This window comes from Zootoca vivipara, chromosome 4 (genome assembly GCF_965207765.1).
Source record: "Zootoca vivipara chromosome 4, rZooViv2.hap1.1, whole genome shotgun sequence".
Taxonomy (NCBI): Eukaryota; Metazoa; Chordata; class Lepidosauria; order Squamata; family Lacertidae; genus Zootoca; species Zootoca vivipara.
Window position 1 is genome coordinate 46,075,426 of NC_142587.1, and position 22,241 is coordinate 46,097,666.

At 43.3% G+C, this 22,241-nt stretch overlaps 1 protein-coding gene across 9 annotated transcripts in view; it reads right to left on the reverse strand.

The window, feature by feature from the left end:
• Positions 1-446: 446 nt before the first annotated feature.
• BCOR (BCL6 corepressor) overlaps positions 447-22,241 on the reverse strand; it is an 81,364-nt gene continuing 59,569 nt past the window's right edge. For all 9 annotated transcript variants that reach the window (XM_035114503.3, XM_035114498.3, XM_088667813.1 and 6 more), the window contains 7 exons: positions 21,632-21,960; positions 21,007-21,144; positions 11,810-11,976; positions 4,559-4,704; positions 2,635-2,712; positions 2,328-2,478; positions 447-1,577 (listed from right to left, as the gene is read on the reverse strand). In XM_035114503.3, coding sequence (XP_034970394.2) covers positions 1,292-1,577; positions 2,328-2,478; positions 2,635-2,712; positions 4,559-4,704; positions 11,810-11,976; positions 21,007-21,144; positions 21,632-21,960 — 1,295 coding nt within the window. In that variant the 3' untranslated portion in view covers positions 447-1,291. The remainder of the gene's footprint in view (positions 1,578-2,327; positions 2,479-2,634; positions 2,713-4,558; positions 4,705-11,809; positions 11,977-21,006; positions 21,145-21,631; positions 21,961-22,241) is intronic.

The window sequence follows — 22,241 nt, forward strand, 5'->3', positions numbered from 1 at the left end:
TGAGGCCACTAGGCTGAGTGTATGTTCGTTTCCTTGAATAGTTAAAAAGCTTCACTGACAACAGAGATCTGCTTCCTTTACTGTTGTCCTACATCTGACTCCAGCGCTGGCAGCATGGTACTGGGAGCAGCACTTCCTGTTTCCGCTGCTGCCTTCTGACAACAGAGGGTAGAAGGTATCTCTCCTTCTCTCACTGTACCGTGACCACCAGCAGTTTTGAAACTGCATCATTGCCCAGTTCTGCTCTCTTCAAAATAAGAGTCTGGTGACAAGGTGTTTTTGGAAGACAAACCTGTACCATAAGGAGCACCACATGGGGACTGGGGGATATGGGAAATTTATGGTGCAATTCTACTCCTATGAAGGCACGGGTGCTACTGTAGCTGGGGTTGGATAGGGCCCCTAGTTCACTTGAGGATCATGCATAAAACAAAGTTACATCAATATAGTTTTCAACAGTTTTATTGCCTTTAAGGTTTTTTTTGTAAAATATAAATACAAAGGCAGAAGAATTTACTTACAAAGTTAAAACACGGATCTCAAACATAAACACACAATTCAGAAAAGATTTAGCTTCTGTACAGTTTTAACCTCAACATATGTTAGTTTTCAGTATTTTACAAGATACAGAAAAAATAGTTCAAAGTCTTCTTTTAAATAAAGAGCATCAAATGTTTAAACATACATACATACATACATACATATATATATAAACAATCCAGTTTGCCTTGTGAAAACTAAATTTCACATCTTTTAAATTAAGATATAAAAGTTCACACAACTAGCAGATGCGCATGGATATGTTTTAAATTTATATTACAGTCCATTGAATTATATTCAATAGGGTTTACCTGGCCAAAGCAGGCAACTTTGTAAACAAAAATGAAAAATTTATGAAGTGCCTTACCCAACACAGTCTCCCAAGACAACCATATGACTTTGATCACACTGCCTGTCACAGGCAGCTCCTGTGAAACCAAAGCTTTGTGTGAAGCAAAACCACTTCCTTTATTTTTAAAAAAGTCCCAAGTAAAAAGAAATTTATACCAAAGTTTGTGTGCATTTAAAGGAATATTATATAACAATTTGTAAAAACTGAATGACATCTCAAAAGAAAAAGAAATCTTCCAAAAGTCCACCCATCTGGAATTTATTTATATATTTATAATATGTATATAAAGGAAAGGTATCTTATTTAACAGTGTCCTTTATTTACAGAAACGGTGGCATTAACACATATACATAAAGACATAACTTTACAGAGAACTGTACATTAAAGCGGCCTGGAAGTTCACCAATGATCCATATCCTCATCTGGATGCAACCACTCGAGTGAAACTCCCAGCAAAGTCCGTAGCTCGCTTGTATATTCCACCAAGTCCAGCATTTCCTTGCCTTCCGGGTCGAAAGCTTCTAGATCCTTTTGGCAAGAGAACAGCTGACTCAAAGATACCTGTTTGAAAAATTCCGCCTCCATGATGCTGACAACTTCCACGCTTGGGAAATTGCAACGAAATATCCTGGGCGACATTTTCAGCCTCTTTGCTGCATCAGAAAGCAGCAACCAATTCCGTGGTCTAGAGAACAAAGTAAAGAAAGAAGTTCAAATTATCAGTAAGATGGCACAAAGGCTTCAGTCATTACAATTATGTCAGTAATAACTGCGTAACTGGTCACATTCCGGGTTTTTTGTTGTATTGATGAGAAGAGCTCTTCTTCACGTGAACAGAACTCTTAAGTAACCAGTTGACAGGAATGGGAACATTTAATAACAGTTTGAAATACAGGACTGGATTTTGTTCTGTATGTAGATCTGAAGGCAGCCCTGTTTAGGGAAGTTTTTAATGTGTGACATTTTAATGAATTTTATTTTTTGTTGGAAGCCGCCCAGAGTGGCTGGGGAAACCCAGCCAGATGGGCAGGGTACAAATAATTTATATAATAATAATAATAATTAACCAATTGTTAAAACTTATAATTATTGTCTATTTTTAGATATTCTTGTCTTCTTTTATTGTTTTTATGTATTGCATATTTATGTGTGCTGGTCAAGAACCGTAACAATAAATCAAATCAAATCAAATCATTATTTATTTATTTGTTTGTTAATTATTATTATTAATCAGCACACAATCCATGCAGATACAGACACACAAAATCATTGAGAGAGATGCACAAACAATTTCAGTGCAATTGGGGGGGATTGTACCTATTTAGAAGCTGAATATAAATCAAACATGCAAGCCAAAGCCCATTTGGAGAGGCTACATCAAAATCACAAGACTTCACAACTACCTCAAATATTTATACCATCTCAATTTCCTTACCCCTGAGAAAGAGACACTTGGATGTTATAGCATGGCAACAGAGGTACATCTGAAAATTCAAACTCAAAGATGTCACTAAGACCATCTTCATCCTCATCACTTGAGCCAGGTGGATTAGATAGGATGTCAAAACCTGTTTCCCCATTTGGCTCTATTTAAAAGGAAAAGAAAGAAAGAAATGAGAACCAGTGTGAAAAACACAGTAAAATGTGCATCTTGCTTGGCTTTCCACCTGCACCTCCTATACACCCACACACACACACACAAAAAAAACCATGCATAATACAAAAAAGGAATGTTTGCTCACCGCACACAGAGCTGCCATAGAAGTCCCAGGACAAGCCAGGGTCATCGACACTTCGACCTTGCAGGTCAGTTAAGTACTCTAGGGGCAGCAACAACAACAACAAATTTAGTCAAAACAAAATGTCGGCAAGTTTTGCAGATAGTCTTGTCATAGAGCGTCACAATATTCATACTCCAAGAAGTTTTGCTTTTGCAAAGCTCTCGAATACAATGTAACCTGCTTTATTGATCAGACCACTACAGATGCTCGAACGAGACACTATCTCTCATCTTACTTCCTTTCTAAAATCCTTCTCCTGTTTCCACCTACTTATCTCTACTGTCCTTTTCCATTCCTGTCCTCGGCATTCTCATTTGGCACACTGCTGAAAGAGACTCTGAACATAGAGGCTACAATGACCTTAGATTAATCTTGCTATAGATTACATGTGCTCCGTATGAACTCGCCCAACCTCAGATACACTTTCCCAGACCTCCCTACATTATTCTGAGGTTAGAGGAGTAGCTACCAGAGAGGGCACCTTTTCAGGGCTGTGCCCAAGCTTTGCAAGTCCCTCCCCAGCACATGTGCTTAACATCTTCCTTATTAACTTTTCGGTACCAGGCAATATCAAGTCATGTTCCTTCAGGCTTTTGAACAGCATCTGATTTGACCTTTCAGCATATCAATTCCTTCTGCTTGTTATTGCTCCAGGACTGCTTTTCTTTGATTTTATACTGCTTGTTATTTATTTACTATTGCTGGTTTTGATTAGGTTTTATTGTTTTGTTTTGTTTTGTTTTTATTCTTAACTGCCTCAAAAGTCACATTAACCCTTGGAAGTAACATTTTGAAATAGGCAGGATTTTATTTTTTATCTTTTTTTAAAAAAAAGGAAAGGAAACAAAGCCTATTACAGTGAGCTGGGCTGCTTTGTAGAACATGGTTCAAATACTCCCAAGCTGCATGAAGCTTTGACAGGCAGGAAGGGAAAGCATATGGACCATAGTAAATCTCTGCCTTCTTGCTGTAAACTCCCCTGAATTTTGCATTTCATCCCACCAGAGCCCCAAAGGATCGTAATTTTACCCTCACCACTTTTGCCAGATGGGTGGGAAAGACCCTTTGACCTACGAGCAAGACCAAGCTGTTGATATTGCATCTTTTAATGCAGCTAACAGCACAACCCTGGGTCTTGCTCTCTGATAAATGTATTGATGGTTGCAGCCTAAATCCTAGTGGCATATTATTATATAACATAGTGGTTATGTTTTCATAACAGTGCTTCTGAAGTTCTAAAGACCTGTATTTCTGTTCTAAACTAGCCAATTAACGGACTAAACTTTACAGCCTGAGTTTGTATTGCCGTTCTCTAAAATGAGTCATTGACTTTGGTAGAAAAATTATTTATTTACCTGTTGCATTTATTAGTTGTGTTTTTCCGCACAAAAAAATGACCCAAAGAGACTCACATCGCAAAGCAAACATTAAAACAAAGTAGAAATAAAAACGTAGAGAGCACACCACCCTCCATATTAAGAGGCAAAAGCTTGAGCAAATAGAAATGTTTTTGCCTAGCTTCGAAAAATGGATATTGACAGCATCAGGCAGGCCTCCCTTAGGACAGCATTCCACAAGCAGGGAGCCACCAATGAAAAGGCCGATTCCCATACTGCCACCCTCCACACCTCCCTCAGAGGGAGAAACACACCTGGGCCTCAGATGACAAACACAGACCCAGGTAAGTTCCTCCACAGAGAAGCAACCATTTGGGTACTGGGATCCTGAGTAAAAACAAGCACTGTTTTTACTGAACCCAGAAACTAATTGGTAGCCACTGCAGTCATACCCAAATTGGTTTTATAGGCTTCAACTGTCTTGCCCTGGCCAGCAGTCTGACCGATTACTTCCATAAACAAAGAAACAAAGTAATAATGTTGCACACCTGTTAGAAACGTTTCCATTCGTTCACTGTGTGTCATTTTCACAATCGTTCGACCAGAGTACGTTGCAAGCGTTGGATCAGCACCATACGAAAGTAGTAATCGGACAATTTCCAGGTGATCATTTTCCACAGCATCATGGACAGGCCTGGGGGCAGGGAGGGGAAAAGGAAATCTTCGTTTCAAATTCACATACTGTACCGAGACACGTTTTGTTTCCATTTGAAGCAAAAACACCATTATCTTTATCATACCACCAAATTCTATACAGCTTCCATGTTTGGTGCCTTGAGGTCACTTAGTAAAATTGTTGCACAGGGCTATGTATGGTGGTCTGGTGTGTGTGTGTGTGTACACAGGGTGAATTTGTGTATGTGTGTGTGTATATGGCCTGGCCATCATCAGTGTTAGACTTGGAAATGAAGCTGGCTGTGATGAGATACAATTGCAAGGGGAAACACTTTCAGCACTCAAAAAATGGTTTTCTTAGTTTTCCCCATATGTCTGATAACAAAATAGGACTGGAAGACTCTACTGCCAGCCTTCTTCTTACACATAAAAACCTGGAGCTAGCTTAGGAGAGCAACATTCCTGAATCCTTAGAATCATAAGAGTTGGAAGGGACCACAAGGGTCATCTAGTCCAACCCCTTGCAATGCAGGAATCTTTTGCCCAACATGGGGCTCGAACCCACGACCCTGAAACTAAGTCTCATGTTCTACCAGCTGAGCTATTTGAGAACATAATGTGCCACCTCTGAATGCACAATAATTCCTAAGATTTTCTCTCTCACACACACTTTTATTTAGGGCTGGGGTCTTAAGCTTCAAATGCACAGAAAATAGGAGGTTATGAGCTATATACAGATTTGCTATAAGCAGAGCAGCACAGGTTTTGAAAGCCACCAACTAGGGAGACAATAAAATTCATGCTTTCGCTGTTTGCCTTGGATACTAAAAACAGGGGACTGTGAAGAAATTGGCAGGCAGCATGCAGAGCTGGGGGGCTGCATTTGTTTGGGAATGGCAAATTGTTCAGGGCTGCTGTGCACTAAATATACTTCCACAAATGCCTTCCACACATTTGCTGTATAGGAGGCAAATGCAGCAGCACAGGCAGCTAAGCAGACAACCTTAATGGCCTGACAAAGCATCTACTCCAGTGCAATGAAGCAGCAACACACGTATTTTGCACAAATTCCCCCAGAAGTACATATGGGCATCATGCCACTCAGAGACAGAGAGATGCCTGCAACCATTTAGATTGGTGACCAGCAAAATAGGGCTGAGGATAGCAAAAACTGGATGCCCCTATGAACTGGGGGGAACACTTTAGAAATCCACTTCTAGAAAGGGCAAAATTTATCCAGCAAATCTGTGCAACTTTAATCTAGTGAGTGCTCGCTCCCAGTTTTAAACGAGAGAGCAGATTATTTTTTTCTGGGACAGAAATCAGGACTACCTCAAGACCACAAGGCATGCACACCTGCTCAGGCTTAAGAGAGGGGGAGATACTGAAAGACCCTGCTCTGTTCATGTCAATTCCTCTGGGGGAAGACTTGGCCTGAGTTCCCATTACGGCTGCGGCACACAGTGTCGGTTCTACTGCAGTCGCTCCCCAGCTCCCTGCCTATAGAGATCACATCACTCTCAACAGCAGCTGCCTTTCCTAAGCAGTAGCTTCATTCATCCTCCCACCAGCCTCACGACCTGCAAGAACTGCTTCCTATCTCAGCTGTTGCAGGCAGCCAGCACAGGAAGCAGCTGCTCTTCAGGCCTCATAACCCAATCTCTCAACACACACACACACACCAACCAGTGGCTAACCAAGTTGTCTGGGTTTCCTGACCCCAATGACAGGCTCCATCTTAGTGCATGAGAGCCAGAGGACAGGAAAGATGCTACGAAAAACTGAAGGGGGAGCAAACTTAAAAGTAATGGAAAGAGACAACAGGAGCAGGGGGGGGGCAAGGGAGAGATTATACTAGTAAACATTTTATATATCCAGCAAGTAATAATAAAGCCACCCTAAAGTAAATATAAGACTAGTTAATATTGGATCACATAGCTAGGTAAACTCATTTTACGTTTCTTAATGGTTGAGATTTCATGCACAACACCATCTTTTGGTTCATTTAATCTACAGCAGCTACCAAGCACCAAAGAAGCACAGTGGTCTTTTGGAGCATCAAACAGGACAGGGCAGCTTCAATATCAGGTTGCAGAGAAGTTAAATATTCATATAGAGACAGAAATTAAGCAATGGTTGTGCGAGTGGGATGCAGTTCACCATAGTTTAAGCTGTGGGGAAGTTGAACCTTTGGATCCAGAATCCATATATACTGTATATAGTGGGAAAGGGAAGTCACTGGGTGCTAAGGGAAAGGCACTCTGCATATGCTCAGGTGCCATACCATTAATTACAACTTCCCATGCCCCTGGCATCCAAAACCAGTTTCTCAATCTAAGCCCTTCCCATACAGCCCCCCACACACACCACTAGTTTAATTGCTCTGGTCCATTTACTGGACAAGATATTTCACATGACATAAGTGACCTCTTGATTCAGCTATGTTTTTTAAATATCTCCGTGCACATGAGCCAGCAGACCTACAGTGAGAAAAGAACATGTAGGCATTTTGCAATGTTCCTCTCTTAAAGGAAAATGGGCTAAATCTATCTGCCATCATGATACCTGTGCAGAGATATTAACATGGAAGGTTAGGGCACTTAATGCAATAGGATCTGCCTTCATGGCTTCTGCCTTCATGAAGGCACTTCTATGATGGCCAACTTTTAAGGTGACTCCTGCCCCCCAGAAGCTGCTTGAGAACTGCTCATTAAAAGAATCACATTCATCTTCCTAACCTTTAACAGGCAAGAGGGAGGCTGAAGAGGGAAGCGGCCCCTGACTCAAGATTTTCCCCAAAAAAATTGCTGTAGATTGGGTAGATTTTGTTTTATATGGCACTGTATTGTCATTTTGTATTGTATAATACTAGTTTTTCCAGGCTCGTTGTTTGTTATATATACATACTGTATTTATTATGTTGTAAACTGCTTAGAAACTGATTTACTATTAAACAGTATAAAAATACTGTATATCAGGCATGTCCAACAGGTAGATCGTGATCTACTGGTAGATCACTGGACGTGTGCGGTAGATCACTGGTAGATCATTGGCTCCCCGCAAAGAAGCTGAACAACTGTGGCTCCCCTTAAAGAAGCTCAATATTTTACCTCCTCCCTGAGAAAACTCAACAACTTTGATCCAACCACCCCAAAAGGGGCCTTCCTCCTCCCTAAAAAAAGCTCAACAACTTTGACCTGAACCCCCAAAAAGGGGAGTAGATCACTGCCAGTTTTTAACTCTGTGAGTAGATCGCAGTCTCTTGGGAGTTGGCCACCCCTGCTGTATATGAATTGATAACAAGAATAAATTAGGCTCCCTAGGCTATTTCACTGAGAAAATGGGAAAAGGGAGAAGGACAAGCCAGTGGGTCAAATACAGCCAAACCTGCTTCCCTCCAGATGTGTTTGGCAGTTGCAGCTGCAAGAGGGAGGGACAAGGCAGCAGGGGAGATTAGTGTGGGTTCAGATGCTCCTAATGCTGCAACCCACATATCACACACACACACACACACACACACACACACACACACACACCTTGCTGCTCCTCTTCTCAGTAACTGGCAGTGAAGTGCAGTGTTTGGAAGCAACACAGCCCTGTCCTGCCAGCCACAAATGTGTTTTGGACTACAACTCTTGGCTGGGGCTAATGAGTTTTAATTCAAAACATCTGGAGGGCACCAGGTTGGGGGGGGGGAATGAAAGGCATAAGTAGTCTGGCGTGATGAGTCGGGGCTTCTCAGCATGTGTAGCCACATCAATGTGAATCTGAGTGAGACGGTAGCTCATTCCAAGCACATGCATTTGTTACCGTGAAGTGAATTAGGAATTTCATAAAAACAAATGCATCTCGGCAGCAAATTTTAAAACCACACAGAAGGGGAATGGATTGTGAAAGTAGGGAAGGAGAAGCTGGGGGTCCTTCCACTTCCCCGTCTGATAATAAAGTGCATGAAAGGTTCAAGATTACAGATAAATGGAAAGACATCCGATGAGAACTCTCAAAACTCTCAAGGACACTTACAGAGGACAGATCAAGTTGCACGTCAGATGGAACAGGGTGGAAAACCCTACTGGATTTTCTCCCAGCTCCTATATGTGGGTGATTTTGGGATGCAATCCTACACACACTGTCCAACACACGAACCATTTTGGGGCTTATCCAGACAACCAGGCATGTCTCACTAGGAGCATGGGAGGGTGTTTCTGCTTCAGCAGATCCTTGGGGCAGTGAAAAATTGTTGCGAGGAGTTTCCTGTTTCTTTAAAATTCAGAACAGTCAAGGACCTGATAGATTCTGATTGTATTTTATATACATAATCTCTGCTGAACGAGCGAATCTGATTGCATTTTATATACATAATCTCTGTTGAATGAGTGAATTTGTACTATCTAAAAACAATCGAAGTGCAACAAAAGCCATACTTGGAAGACCTGTCTCTAAAGAAAGAAGACAGCCTTGATCTGCTCCTTCACAGACATTCCCCCTTGAAATGATATTAGCTTTTCAGTAGGGTAGGGCCTCTGGCAAATCTTGAGAGAGAGAGAAGTGTTTGATCGGCCTGCTGGGCCCAAGACAAAGAGGACTTAATAGGTCAAGGTAAACCGACTACTAGCAGCTGTTTGAAGGCTAATACTGATGCCTTTCTGTGCAAGACATCACTGCTACACACTTAAGTCACAAATATGAGGAGAAGTGCCAGCCTGGAGACCATAGTATGCTTGCTAGGCTCATTCTCAGGAGATGGCAGCTCCCAGAATACTATAGTTCTAGGAGAGTAGCTGTTGTGGGGGTGGAATGTGAATCATGGAAGATAAACTCTCACCACTGAAAACAGCACATGGACACAGGATTTCTATCCCACAGCTGGTGGACGTACAAAACCTTGCAATGTGGTTTGCACCAAGTGGTCCCACTGCATGGATTCTACAGAGCTGTGCTGAGATCTCAAAGTACCCTCTCCCCCAGTTTTAAATTCTGTGGTTGCTGGGATACCCAATCCAAACATGCCCACATAATTTGCATCTCCTTTCCTTGTTAACATCAAATTACAGAGTTTGCACAACCTCGTTCTGTGCAATGCTAGCACTCTGCAGATGCCATATTCACTTTGCCATAGGATGGTTCATGCATTCATCTGCCAAGCTCCACTTCATAGCACATCATGCAGCAGCAAAGGATGGAAATGGAAGGCCCATGCAAGGAGGGTGGTGGGTGTGTACTTAATCCAGGGGTTCCTGCCACTACATCGCGGGAGGGCAGGTAGAGGGCACCCTAGCACTAAGCAATGAGAGATTCTGGTGCTTGGTAGGTGAAAGGGTATGCCAACCTTTAGCCATGTAAGAAATGCCCAGGAAGTTGGTGTTAAGAAAACAGTACTAATGTAAAACGTAGACGCATAAGAACCTGCTGCCTTAACCAGAGTCAGGCCATTGGCCTATCTAGTTCTGTATGACGACGGGCAGAAGCTCTCTGGGGTTTGAGACAGGAGGACACTCCCAGTCCTACCTGGGGGTTGAACCTGAGACTTTCTGCATGCAAAACAGGTGTGTCTACTGCTGAATGATGGTCCTGCAGCTTGGCACATTATAGAAAAGAAGTGGCTGTGGAATCTCCAGTTTTCAAGGAGATATAATCACCTTCTTTTTATGGTGCTAAGGAGGTCTGAGTGGGTTGACCCGCTCAATTAAAAAAAACACCGGGGGGGGGGGGGCTGCCCAGAGATTCTTATTTAGTTAGATGGGGAGAAGGGACAAACACCCAGAATGTTTCTATAGACCTGATAAGGTGATAATGACAGAGTGCTCAAGAGTAATAGGCCCCTTAACGAAGACTAAATCTTTTGTGTGTGTTTTCTTGAAATCTTTTGACTTTTGCAAGTTGATAGGCAAAGACCAATAACTTAAGAGCTCTTGGCTCACAGACATGCTAATTTAATGTCCTCGGGCTGTCAGGTTTGGTGGTAAGTGATAAAACATTCAAATGGAAGAACTCCAAAAGGTGCTCTCCATCTTGTATCTTAGTACAGTAATTTTTTTAAAAAAAATCAACATTATGCACAGAAATGTTTAGTGAATCAAAAAGAAAAAGAGGAAGGACTTAATAATTAGAAAAAGATATCACCATTAGAGGGCATGGGTAGGAAGAAGGTTGAAGAAGGTGATTTGCCTGCATATCACTAAGAATGAGTAAAATTAAGCAATGTTGTACACAAAATTATAAGGGGACTTTTTCTGGCACTTTTCAACTGTTCAATAAAACTTCAAGAGATCCTATTCCTATAACAATTATAGCCACAAATGGTTTCCTAACAGAAAAAGAGTTAGGCACATAACAAAGATAATTAACACAGAAAATTAAAGCGTACAAGGTAGGGTGAGGGGAGGAATATATCAGAAATCCTTACAGAATGTTATTGTCCAGTAAAGTAAAGGTAAAGGGACCCCTGACCATTAGGTCCAGTCGTGACCCACTCTGGGGTTGCGGCGCTCATCTCGCGCTATTGGCCGAGGGAGCCGGCGTACAGCTTCCGGGTCATGTGGCCAGCATGACAAAGCCGCTTCTGGCAAACCAGAGCAGCGCATGGAAACGCCGTTTACCTTCCCGCCAGAGCGGTACCTATTTATCTACTTGCACTTTGACATGCTTTCAAACTGCTAGGTTGACAGGAGCTGGGACCAAACAACGGGAGCTCACCCCGCAGGGATTCGAACTGCCGACCTTCTGATTGGCAAGCCCTAGGCCCTGTGGTTTAACCCACAGCGCCACCCGCGTCCCCCCTATTGTCCAGTATAGTTTCTCAAATATCAGAACAAGAATTGTGAGTGGCTAGCCACCTGGACCTCCCACAAAACCAGGCTATATTGATTCCAGTGGGATTTAAATGTGGATAGATATGCAGCCTAAATTTGCAAAAGGAAGACACAGCATTTTTTGAGAAACTAAATTTTATGCAGTAGAATGCAATTAGCAAGTTCTGGAAGGTTGAGAGCCTCAACTGTTGGAGAAAAGAGACATTTCTTTTGAACATAATTTCAAAGCCATTGGTGACATCAACCCAGCTGTGTATTAATGCGGGACAAAAGCAGTGGCCGTTTACTCTTAGTAACTGAAGAGTTGCTAACCTAGTTCCATCCTGAGCGCTGCAGTTCACATCGGCTCCATATTCTAGGAGATGTCGCACAATGCTCAGCCAGCCTCTGGCACAGGCCTCATGCAGGGCACAATAACCAGCATTGTCACGATGATTTACATCACAGACTTTGTTTTCCAAACAATACAGAACCACTTCCTGGAAAAGAGAAGCAAGAGAAAACAGACCAAGTTGTTTGTTGCTGTGGAGACATGCATATCTTTACTTTAACATGCTGGGAATACCCTTCTCATTGGGCTATTAAGGAGTAACAAAAGGAAGAAGGGAAGAAATCACATAGCTCCTCTCTCCGTTGAAGAAGTCAAAACTTAGAAAAACAAAACAAGCCACTAGCCCCCAAAGGAAGATTCGGAGAACCTAAACAGCTCCGCATCTCAACCCATTTATTTATATTACAGTATAAGCAAGTCTCAGGAGCAGAATGAATATGCAAATAACATACTTAAGATTGTGATGTAGGGTGTTCACATACAACAAGTAACTTTCCAAACTAACAGAAAGATGCCTTGGCGATGCCAACATTTTACAGCTGCCATTGTAACCCTGAATATTTCCTCTATGGCAGAATGGGACATTGTTAGCCACTGAAAGTGTAATCATAAGCCTTCCTCTTCTTTCAGATCCTGAAGAAAACAGGTCAGCTTATGCTTTTGTTCAACTAAACCTCTTTTATATTAACTACTGAAATCTTAATTCCTTCCAAATAATGTTAGAGCTGCTTCCTGGGGTCATAGGTTCCACCCCAGTGCCACAATGTGTACAAGCACTATGAAGACACGGAGCCATCATGTTGTGAGTTTCCCTGCCTCTGCTCCATGTCAATTGCAGCCACTGGCGTGGACAAAAAAAACACAACATCATGATGCTGGACTACGAAGAAGAAGAAGAAGAAGAAGAAGAAGAAGAAGAAGAAGAAGAAGAAGAAGAAGAAGAAGAAGAAGAAGAAGAAGAAGAAGAAGAAGAAGAAGAGGAGGAGGAGGAGGAGGAGGAGGAGGAGGAGGAGGAGGAGGAGGAGGAGGAGGAGGAGGAGGAGGAGGAGGAGGAGTTTGGATTTGATATCCCGCTTTATCACTACCCAAAGGAGTCTCAAAGTGGCTAACATTCTCCTTTCCCTTCCTCCCCCACAACAAACACTCTGTGAGGTGAGTAGAGCTGAGAGACTTCAAGGACATGTGACTGGTCCAAGGTCACCCAGCAGCTACATGTGGAGGAGCAAAGACTCGAGCCCGGTTCACCAGATTACGAGTCTACCGCTCTTAACCACTACACCACACTGGCTCTCCCCACAGGGTGTGGTCTGTGCACATTGCAGTGCAAGATGGAAATTTGCCATGAGGAAACAGCCTGCCACAGGTAAGGTAAGGTAAGGTAAGGTAAGGTAAGGTAAGGTAAGGAGATGCCTTTATGGAAACAAGAACCACCAAGATAATTGATTGGGAGTGTGTGCATGTGTCTCACATACACACTCCTTACATTTCATAGGATTGTAGGGTTGGGAGGGACCCCAAGGGTCATCTAGCCCAACCCCAGGATTTATATATTTCCTTTCTTGCACCATGGAACCCAAGGTAGTGCTTTGGCTGTAGTGATAACACAATCAAGCTCACAGGCAAATTTCCCAAGCTCTTGACAGTCACGGAAACATTTCATTAGTTCTTTTATTTCATAAAACGCGTATACCGCATGATTGTAAGGGGGGGACCAAAGCGGCTTTGCAAAAATGAGAGTGTGATTGTTCAATCACCTGGAACAAAGGCCTGGGATAGCAGATCCTGTTCTATTTGCCCTCAGTAGGTGACAAAGTGCTGTGAAAGGAACATGATGCAAATGCTGTCAATTTAGCAGGACCCTTCACAAATTCAGTTAACCACTTTGTTCTCAAGTAAAGGCAGAGAGAAGAAATGAGAATAAAGAGCATTGTGATGCCTATTTTATTACGGCATAAGCTTTTGCAGACTACAGTCCACTTTGTGAAATGCAGGAAGCCCATTTCCCACAGACTTATCCTTGCAGTTCCAAATCTGCAGGAAAGCCCACAGTAATCTGCACTCTTCACATACCTGACCTAAGGAGTTGGTAGCTAGGATACAGCATGAAGCTGTTCGTTTAGCAGGCCTTTGCTAACCAGGTTAAAGTGGATCGCAGGAAACTAATGAACTGGCTGTCCAAGCTAAAGAAAGAAGTCCAGTCATATGACTTTTAGGATTAAGTGCTTCAGCCACATACTATGAACAAGGTCTGTCTTGTCAAAATGGGGAAGACTTAAAAGGCTCTCCCAGATAGTGTTCCCTGCCCACCCCACCCCCAAATGCCAGCCTTGATGGAATCTGGCAGTCTGATACCCAGGCTTTCCTCTGCTGGTCCAGACAGCAGAATGGGACTAACAGCATCGACATGAGCAACATAATTCATTTTTTAAAAAAGAAATCTAAGAAAAGTTGTTTCATACATTTCCTTCCATTTCTGGCTTGCAGAAACAGTACCAAATCATCTGTGAGTGGGCAGTTTGTTAGTACAAACAACTGCCATTTGTTTAATTTTAAACTGAACTAAAAAAAGGGTTTTTTTAAAAAAACATATGAAACTGCCTTGTAATGAATCAGGCCATTGGTCCAACTAGCTTGCATCATCTACTCCGGCTGGCAGAGACTCTGCAACAGAGTTAGGCTCGACAACTAGCTCTTTCTCAGCCTTGCAACCCCAAATCCATTGCCTGGAAATCCCAGGGACTGACAGTGTTGTGGGACCAATGGAGCTCAGGCATGCAAGCATTTCACAGCGGCCACACAATGTCATTGGCATCTAATTGCTCAGCCCTTATTTTTCTCCATTTAAGCTGGATTTATCCCTTCTGTGGAAAATTCATTAAGGTTGCAAATGAACCATTTGCAGTGTCTAAATGATCCATTTGAGATTGCAAGACCTTATCCAGATGCACCCTGGGCCTCTTTCTGTGCCCAATCTATGCATTGTGCCACTGAGCTGTGGACCATCCAGAGTTTTGGCTTTCAAACAAAAAACATTAGCACAGAAAACTCGGGACTAATTGTTCAATGTTAAATCACCAGGCAATAATCGTTTGTCTATATTTAAGTGATACGTACATCAGAAATGGTCAGGGCTAGTTGTCGTTCCCCCAACGCCACCCCATAAACCCCCAGCACATGCCTTTGCTCAACTCCCATTCATTCAATTTGCGCGAAGGTCCCTGAAGGATGGCACCCATTCTGCAGACACTCAGCCTATTGCCACAGAACCAGAGAAGTTCCCAGTGGATTTCATGCAGTGTCATTAACCACGAGATGTAACAATGTAGAGTTTTATGGTTAATTAATTAAATGCCTCATTAACTCTTTAAACATGATTTATTCAATTCATAGAAATCTCAGCCTTCTCTGTCGAATTCCACAACATGTGGCTGATAGCACATGACTAGTTTGGATCTGAAATTGGGAATCCTGGGAAAAAACACATGGCAGAAGCTTGCGTAGAACAATTAAGATTGATGATTATAGACATGGGTGTAGCCAGGATATATTTTAGAGGGGCAGGCTTTATGTTTGGGGGGGCAGACAGAACAGAATTTTCTGTGATGCTAGTTAAGTATTTCTATTTATTTACCTGGTTTGGGGGGCAGCTGCTCCCCTGCCCCTCTTGGCTATGTCCATTAATTCCCCAATTCCCCATTGTGATGCCCACAGGCAGCATGATGCCCACTTGGTGACCACCATAGCCCCCGACGCTCCTAATTTTTTCTATTTTAAAAAAAAGGCTTCTTCATTACCATTGGTGATGCCAGATTGAATGGAAAGCCATCCTACCCTGGGCTCTTTTACCTCCCTTTCCACTAGGAAAGCCTCTGGGTCCCAAATGGTGGCACTTTGCCAGCCTGTTTTTTGTTTCTTGGTGTCTGTTTCACCTGATTTTTGTGTTTCTATGTTGGGGTTACCTGCTTTTGGCTCTGTGTGTTTGTGGTACAGACTCATTGTTAAAACCGTGTTTATGGAAGACAATCTTACAGAGAGAGAGAGAGAGAGAGAGAGGACTGATTTTTCTTTTGCTTGGATGCAGATTGCCTTGCCTGGTTTTGTTTTTTTGGATTGTGGGCATTTTGCTTGGGGGAGGGGGAAGGCCAGCTTTTTGCGTTTTATTTGTTTTAGGAAGTATGTGGGTGCTTTGTCGGGTTTTGGTGTGCCACCAGCTTTTCTTCTGCAACATGTGTATTGTGCCATCACATGGCAGGTTCTAACATTTCCCAAATGTGCCCCTGAGCCCAAAAAGGTTGCAAACCCCCCCCCCCCCCGATATAGAGAGTTTAAAACTGCATTCACCATGACACCTACTGGCCAGTTCTAGCCCATATGCCATTTTCATGCAACTGTGTGTTGTTATTTATAAGATGCATAGTCATCTCAGTTTCCACTGACCAAAGCACAGAATTATTTTCAGTGGTTCCGTGACAGCTAGAAAGTGATGCATTCTAGCCTAGTAGAAACGGGAATCTATTTAATGCGTGTGTCTGCGTGTGAGAGTGTGAGAGGGGTGTGTGCATGTCTCATGTGCTGCTTTAGTACGTGTGGCAGGCTGCCTCTCTAGATCCATGCTCCATGAGTATGGATCCACAGAGCATTCTGTGCCTCATCCAAGCCAGCAAAGGAAAGCACTGAAAGAATAATGTGCCTAAAGTCTCTTTACAGCGCAACAGCCAGCCCTGTCATAGTGATTTACATCACAGGCCTTGTTTTCCAAACAATGCAGAACCACTTCCTGGAGAAAGGCAGGAAGGGTGGAGAAAAGAAACTGTTTGTTGCTATGGAGATATCTTTTAACACCAGAGGTTATCACTTAAAGAAAACAGGAGGGAGGGGCACAATTCATCTGGGAAGCCGTTTCCTTTTAAAACTGGGGAGGGGGAAGAGAAGAGGAATGTTCCAGGGGGAGTCCTTCTATAAAGCAGTCAGATAAGAAGGGCCTTTGGAAATGCAAAGCCTATGAGCAAATATCCCTCACAGCCAAAGTATCATGGCAGCCAACAGACTTTCCTAGTCAGAGGCCTGCAATGCATTCTACCATCAAAACCCCATTCCTCTGGGGAAACCATGAAGGGAACCTCGGATTTCCTTGTCTACAACCCTATCCACAATGCACACACACACCTCCCTCGCAAATTCAGACTTTTCTAGCATGCTCCTGTACAATAACAGAGGGAAAATGTTGAGAGCACACACTTGGGTGAGACAGAAAGCTCATACAAAAACCATCACAAAAAACACAAGTTATTTTAATATCCCTCAAGATAATATATTCCCTGTCAAGTTATATTTAAGAGATGAAGAAAACAAGTTTGTCAGCAAATCTCAAAACTTTGTTGTATTGTGGATTTGCGGCGCTATTCTGGCTGGCTTATGGACTACCGCATTTCAGCTGATTATGCCTGTCACATCAGAGAGGTCATTTGAAAGGTTGCCAGCTGCACATTAGTGCAGGGCCAGTCTAGTCCGGACAACAGTTGTGCATGTTGTAAACATGTAAACTGTCCAAATCACAGAGAGAGAAAAGAGTGTGCATGCCTGACTTTAAAGCATTGTGCAGGTGTCGAGTACAGACTTTCCACCACCTATGGCTTATCTGCCATAAACTTCTTTCTGCAAGGTGATGGGGGGGGGAGAGTGTTAATTTATTACTCCTAAGAAATAAATAAAACATAGCTAGCATCAAACTAGATCAGATGACTGAATAGTGGCAAAGAGAACTGGGTAGATATGGCCTCTGGGAAACTTGGGCTCCAGGTCTATTTCTTGGTTGTTTTTCAATTTATACATCCGACTTTCTAGGCAACAGCTTTCCACTCAATGCTGAAAGCTGCAATTCTTTCCCTGCTCCTTTCACATACCTCCAGCCCTTAAAGAATGGCACTCCTGCTACAATCAATTTCACAACCCTCCCTGCCAGCTGTATCTCTCTCTAAAAAAGTAAACCGTACACACCAGGATAGAACTGGACAACCTTTGAGGGCTGACATGCACTACACAAAATCCCTCCAAAATGGGTGAAACAACACTGGGTTGTTGCACTTTGCACAGCTGGTGTAGCTTATTGCTCTCAGCTACAGCCATATCCTGCAACTTGAGTATAACAAGGAAGGACTTTTATCTGCTTGGTATTAGGCCAACTGCTTTTGAAATTGTTTTAATTTAAGTAAGAGTTTGCCCAAGTTCAAAAGACAATGAACTCCTGGCTTTACTGCTGCTTTTGAGTTGATACACTATTCCCCAATCACAGCTACACTCGAATCCTGGATAAACACATTGTTTTCTATAGGGCAGCAACCCCTTCTCCACCAGGGAAGACCAGAATAAAAGGTGGAAAAATGAAAAGCAAGCTAAGGTGTTTCTTCTCTGGAGTTTCCACTATTGGGCTGCACATTTTGCTTCATAGCTTGGGTTCTACAAGTGCGAAAAACTTTCTTTTTCCTTTTTTCCTTCATGAAAGTTGGTGATCTGGGCATTACGGCACATCCCTTGCCCCCCCCCCAGCCCCACAGGCACCCATATCTCCACAGCCAAGCTATGAAACACAACCAAGCAAAAAGCTTCTGGGGAGAAGGTCCGTGAAGAGGTTAGCAATAGGTGCACAGTGGAGTTGGCACCCAACCTAGTACACTCGCATTGCTGTTCGACAGTGGAATTTGCTACCAAGGAGTGTGGTGGAGTCTCCTTCTTTGGAGGTCTTTAAGCAGAGGCTTGACAGGCATATGTCAAGAATGCTTTGATGGTGTTTCCTGCTTGGCAGGGGGTTGGACTGGATGGCCCTTGTGGTCTCTTCCAACTCTATGATTCTATGCTACTAAAATCCTCCTCCCACAGAATGTTTCAATACACGAAACTGAGCTGAAACAATCACATCTCGTTTGGCCCCGAGCAGACATGATAAAGGAAAAGGAGGCATGTAACTGATACCTGTAAGTCAAGACACAGAGAGTACAGAAACCCGCTACCACCTAGGTATGCCTCTCCCTTTCCCATCAAACTGTGCATTCAGCACAGCTGTTTCAGGGGAAGTTTTAATCTGGTATTTGCCGCTGTTTGCTCTGGAAAGGGCCTTCAGCACTGTCCTTATTTGTTTTCCTTGAAGCCTCGTGGAATACAGTTTGAATTAATTAAGCTATGGGACACCTCGTCAAAGTCAGAGGCAAGATTCCCAGTGGCATGTGGTAGCTATAAAAGCAGAATGTTTCCAAGGGCGTCTCATGTAAAATGTTGTTACATATATAAATAAGGTGGCGCTGAACTATTGCTGTTCGTGCTCAATGTCCAATATGGCTGAAGAACAGAGGTTCAGAACTGTCTCCACTACTAACACCTATAGATCCTACAGAGACAAGTGGGTCCTGCAACAAAATGCTGCAGCATGGGACTGCTCCTAGTCAGCCAACCATTCCCTTTCTATTCTGTTCATACACACTCCACCGACAGACACTCAGCAGACACAACTAACATACATAAAAACAGCTCCAGATCCACCACACCCTGCTAAAATTAAGATCCCAAGGCCTAGTTGAATCAGAATGGTTTTGCCTGGTACCTAAGAAACAGGCACTGGTGTGCCTCCCTGGAGAAAGCACTCCATAAACAGGGGAGAGGGGCCACCACAGAAAAGGCTCCTTCTCCTGTTGCCACCCTCCACACCTCCCACAGCAGGTCACACAGAGTAGGGTCTGGGTTGCTTCATGTGGGGAGAAGAGGCCCTTGAGGAATTGGGGTGCTGAGCCACATAACACTTTGTTGGTCAAAACCAGCACTTTGATTTGAGCCTGGAAACTCATTGCTGCAGTGCAGTCAGGCCAAGATTGGTGTTATGTGCTTGGGCCATCTTCCCCTAGTGAACAACCCGGCTGCTGAATTTCACGCCAGCTGCAGTTTTAGAACAGTCTTCAAGGGCAGCCCCAGGTTTAACACATGGCAGTAAACTAACCTAGAGGTAACCAGAGTGTAGCCAACCCTAGCTAGGTGGGCCCTGTCCAGATAGGGGTGCAGCTGGGCTACCAGCCAAAGTTGATTGAGCCTCAAGCATCTGTAATGGATCCAGAACTACCTGTAATTCATACCTGCTCCTTCTTAGGGTGTATAACCGCATCCAGAGCGGGGCACATTCCACTCATCTGTTCAAGTGAACCACCCACTAACAGTCATGTCTGGATTGAGCTTCAGTTTATTGGCTCTCATCCAGCCAATGACAGGGGCAAGACATTGATCCAGCACATCCATGGCCACATTTGCACACATAAGGGAAAAGTAGAGGTGTGTGTCATCAGCATACTGCTTACAACATACTCCAAAACTCTGAATGACCTCACTCAGCAGTTTCATAAACATGTTAAACAGTATGGGGTGGGTGGGTAAAACTAAACCCTTTGGAACCCTACGCAGGACACTCTACAGGGCCAAACAATACTCCCCAAGTGCCACCCTCTGAAAACAACCATCCAAGTCAGATTGGTAGTGGTGCCACCTAACCCCAGCTCAGACAGTAGAAAGGAAAATAAACCTAAGGACATAGGCACCTATAGAGCTGTCCAAACTATTTGTACATATGACTATTTTCACCTGACGTCTATAAGTCCCAGTGATTTACCAGCTCTAAATGCCAGTTTGTTTTTCAAATATGGGAATGCATCACAAAATATATATTCATAACATTAAAATTGCGAAGTTCAAAAGCAGTCCTGAAATGAAGCATGTCCACACTCTCATACTGCCAAAGCTGTGCCAGTAATTAACCTTCCCGAAATGTAGCATATACAGGTATGTTAACTTTGGCTGTGTATCAGGGTATCTATCCCCACCCCACCCCCACTACTTACGATCCCCATCCTGGAAAGCCCATCAAGAACTGACTTCTTATTGAAAATGGCAGGCACCTATTCAGGCTCAAGGTTATTAACTTACAGGGGTTTATATATTGTTTCTTTCCTAGCCCTGCTCACAAAATATACTAATTGCACGCTTGAATAAAGAAACAGAACAGAGAGCCTAGAGATATTTCGACATGTTGAGAAGGAACACAAAGAGAGACTCCCAGCCACATGCACAGCTAGAATTATGTGTGACACCAAGCATCTCTTCCACATTGTAATTCAGAGTAGTGAACTTCAGAAACAATGCTTGCCTCGTATCCCAGTCGGGCTGCCCTTTGCAGAAGAGTTTCTCCAGCGTTCTTATTGACAATAAGCCTTCGGGCTTCAGGCGGCATGGGACGACTTGGGGGAGTCTCCTGAGGGGCACTTGCAATCTGCAGCTGTGAGGGCTGAAGAGACAGGCAATAATGAGGGACTCTGCTGCTGCAGGCGATTGTACAATGCCTGCTCATGTGCTTTGACTGGCGAAGAGTCACAGTCTGAAGGAGCCTCCGGTCGCTTCCAGATTCTCCTCATTAACTATGACCTGTCAAAATCATTACTGGATTCCACACCCCACCCACCCATCCTTAATAATTCATTGAATATCCATTTTCCTTTCTCTCTCTCTTTTTAAAAGTGTAGTAGTGCCGGCTTCTAGATTTATACCATCTAAAAGTTTAAGATCAAAATCCTGAAAAAACCGGAGGGGCCCTCACAGATTTGTGTCCTAGAGTAAAGTGGATTGAGCGCTGCAGAACAATGCAGTGTGTTTTAATGTAAACAGAAAGGGCTTGGAAGTGCCACTACATAAGACAACAAGCTAAGCGTTCAAAGTGGCTGGTATTAGCCAAACCTGAATTATTGGTGGGACAACTGGGTTGGAATAAAAGATACCTTCTCCTCTGCACTTTCGAGATCTGTGACATCATCTCCTGTCAGGGATGACCTCCTTCTCCTCTCCTGCAGTGCCAAATGTTTTGTTTTACACTGACGTTTCCCCGGTGGCTTCTCACAGTCGCCATGTTTCTGCAGCAAGGATGCGGCTTGGAAATCTTCTTCCTCGTCTGTGCACAGCACATCTGTCTTCCAGTTTTCTTTAATTTTCTGCTGCTTGGCAGCCAACCTTGAAACTGGAGTACAGCTTGGCTGGGCTTGCCTTTTGCTGTTTATATTGGTAGATGAAAGGGTCTTCATATGCGGCGATGCTGGGAATGGAGGGATACCTAAATGGGGAGGGAAAGGCATTGTACATTGCATGGTGTGTTGAAAGGAAAGAGAACACACACACACACCTAGCACATGGCATATTATTTTAAAACTTTTACATTTGCATTAAGCAATTCCACATTTGGACTAGAAGTAATAAAACATAGTTGTAATGGGCGGGTACATCTGCTAAAACAAAGTTTGCTGTTCCAAGATCTAAGCACAGTAAACAACCACACAGTCTAGCACTGCACCATCTAAGCATAGTAGCAAAGTAGATATGAATTAGGCCTCCTTC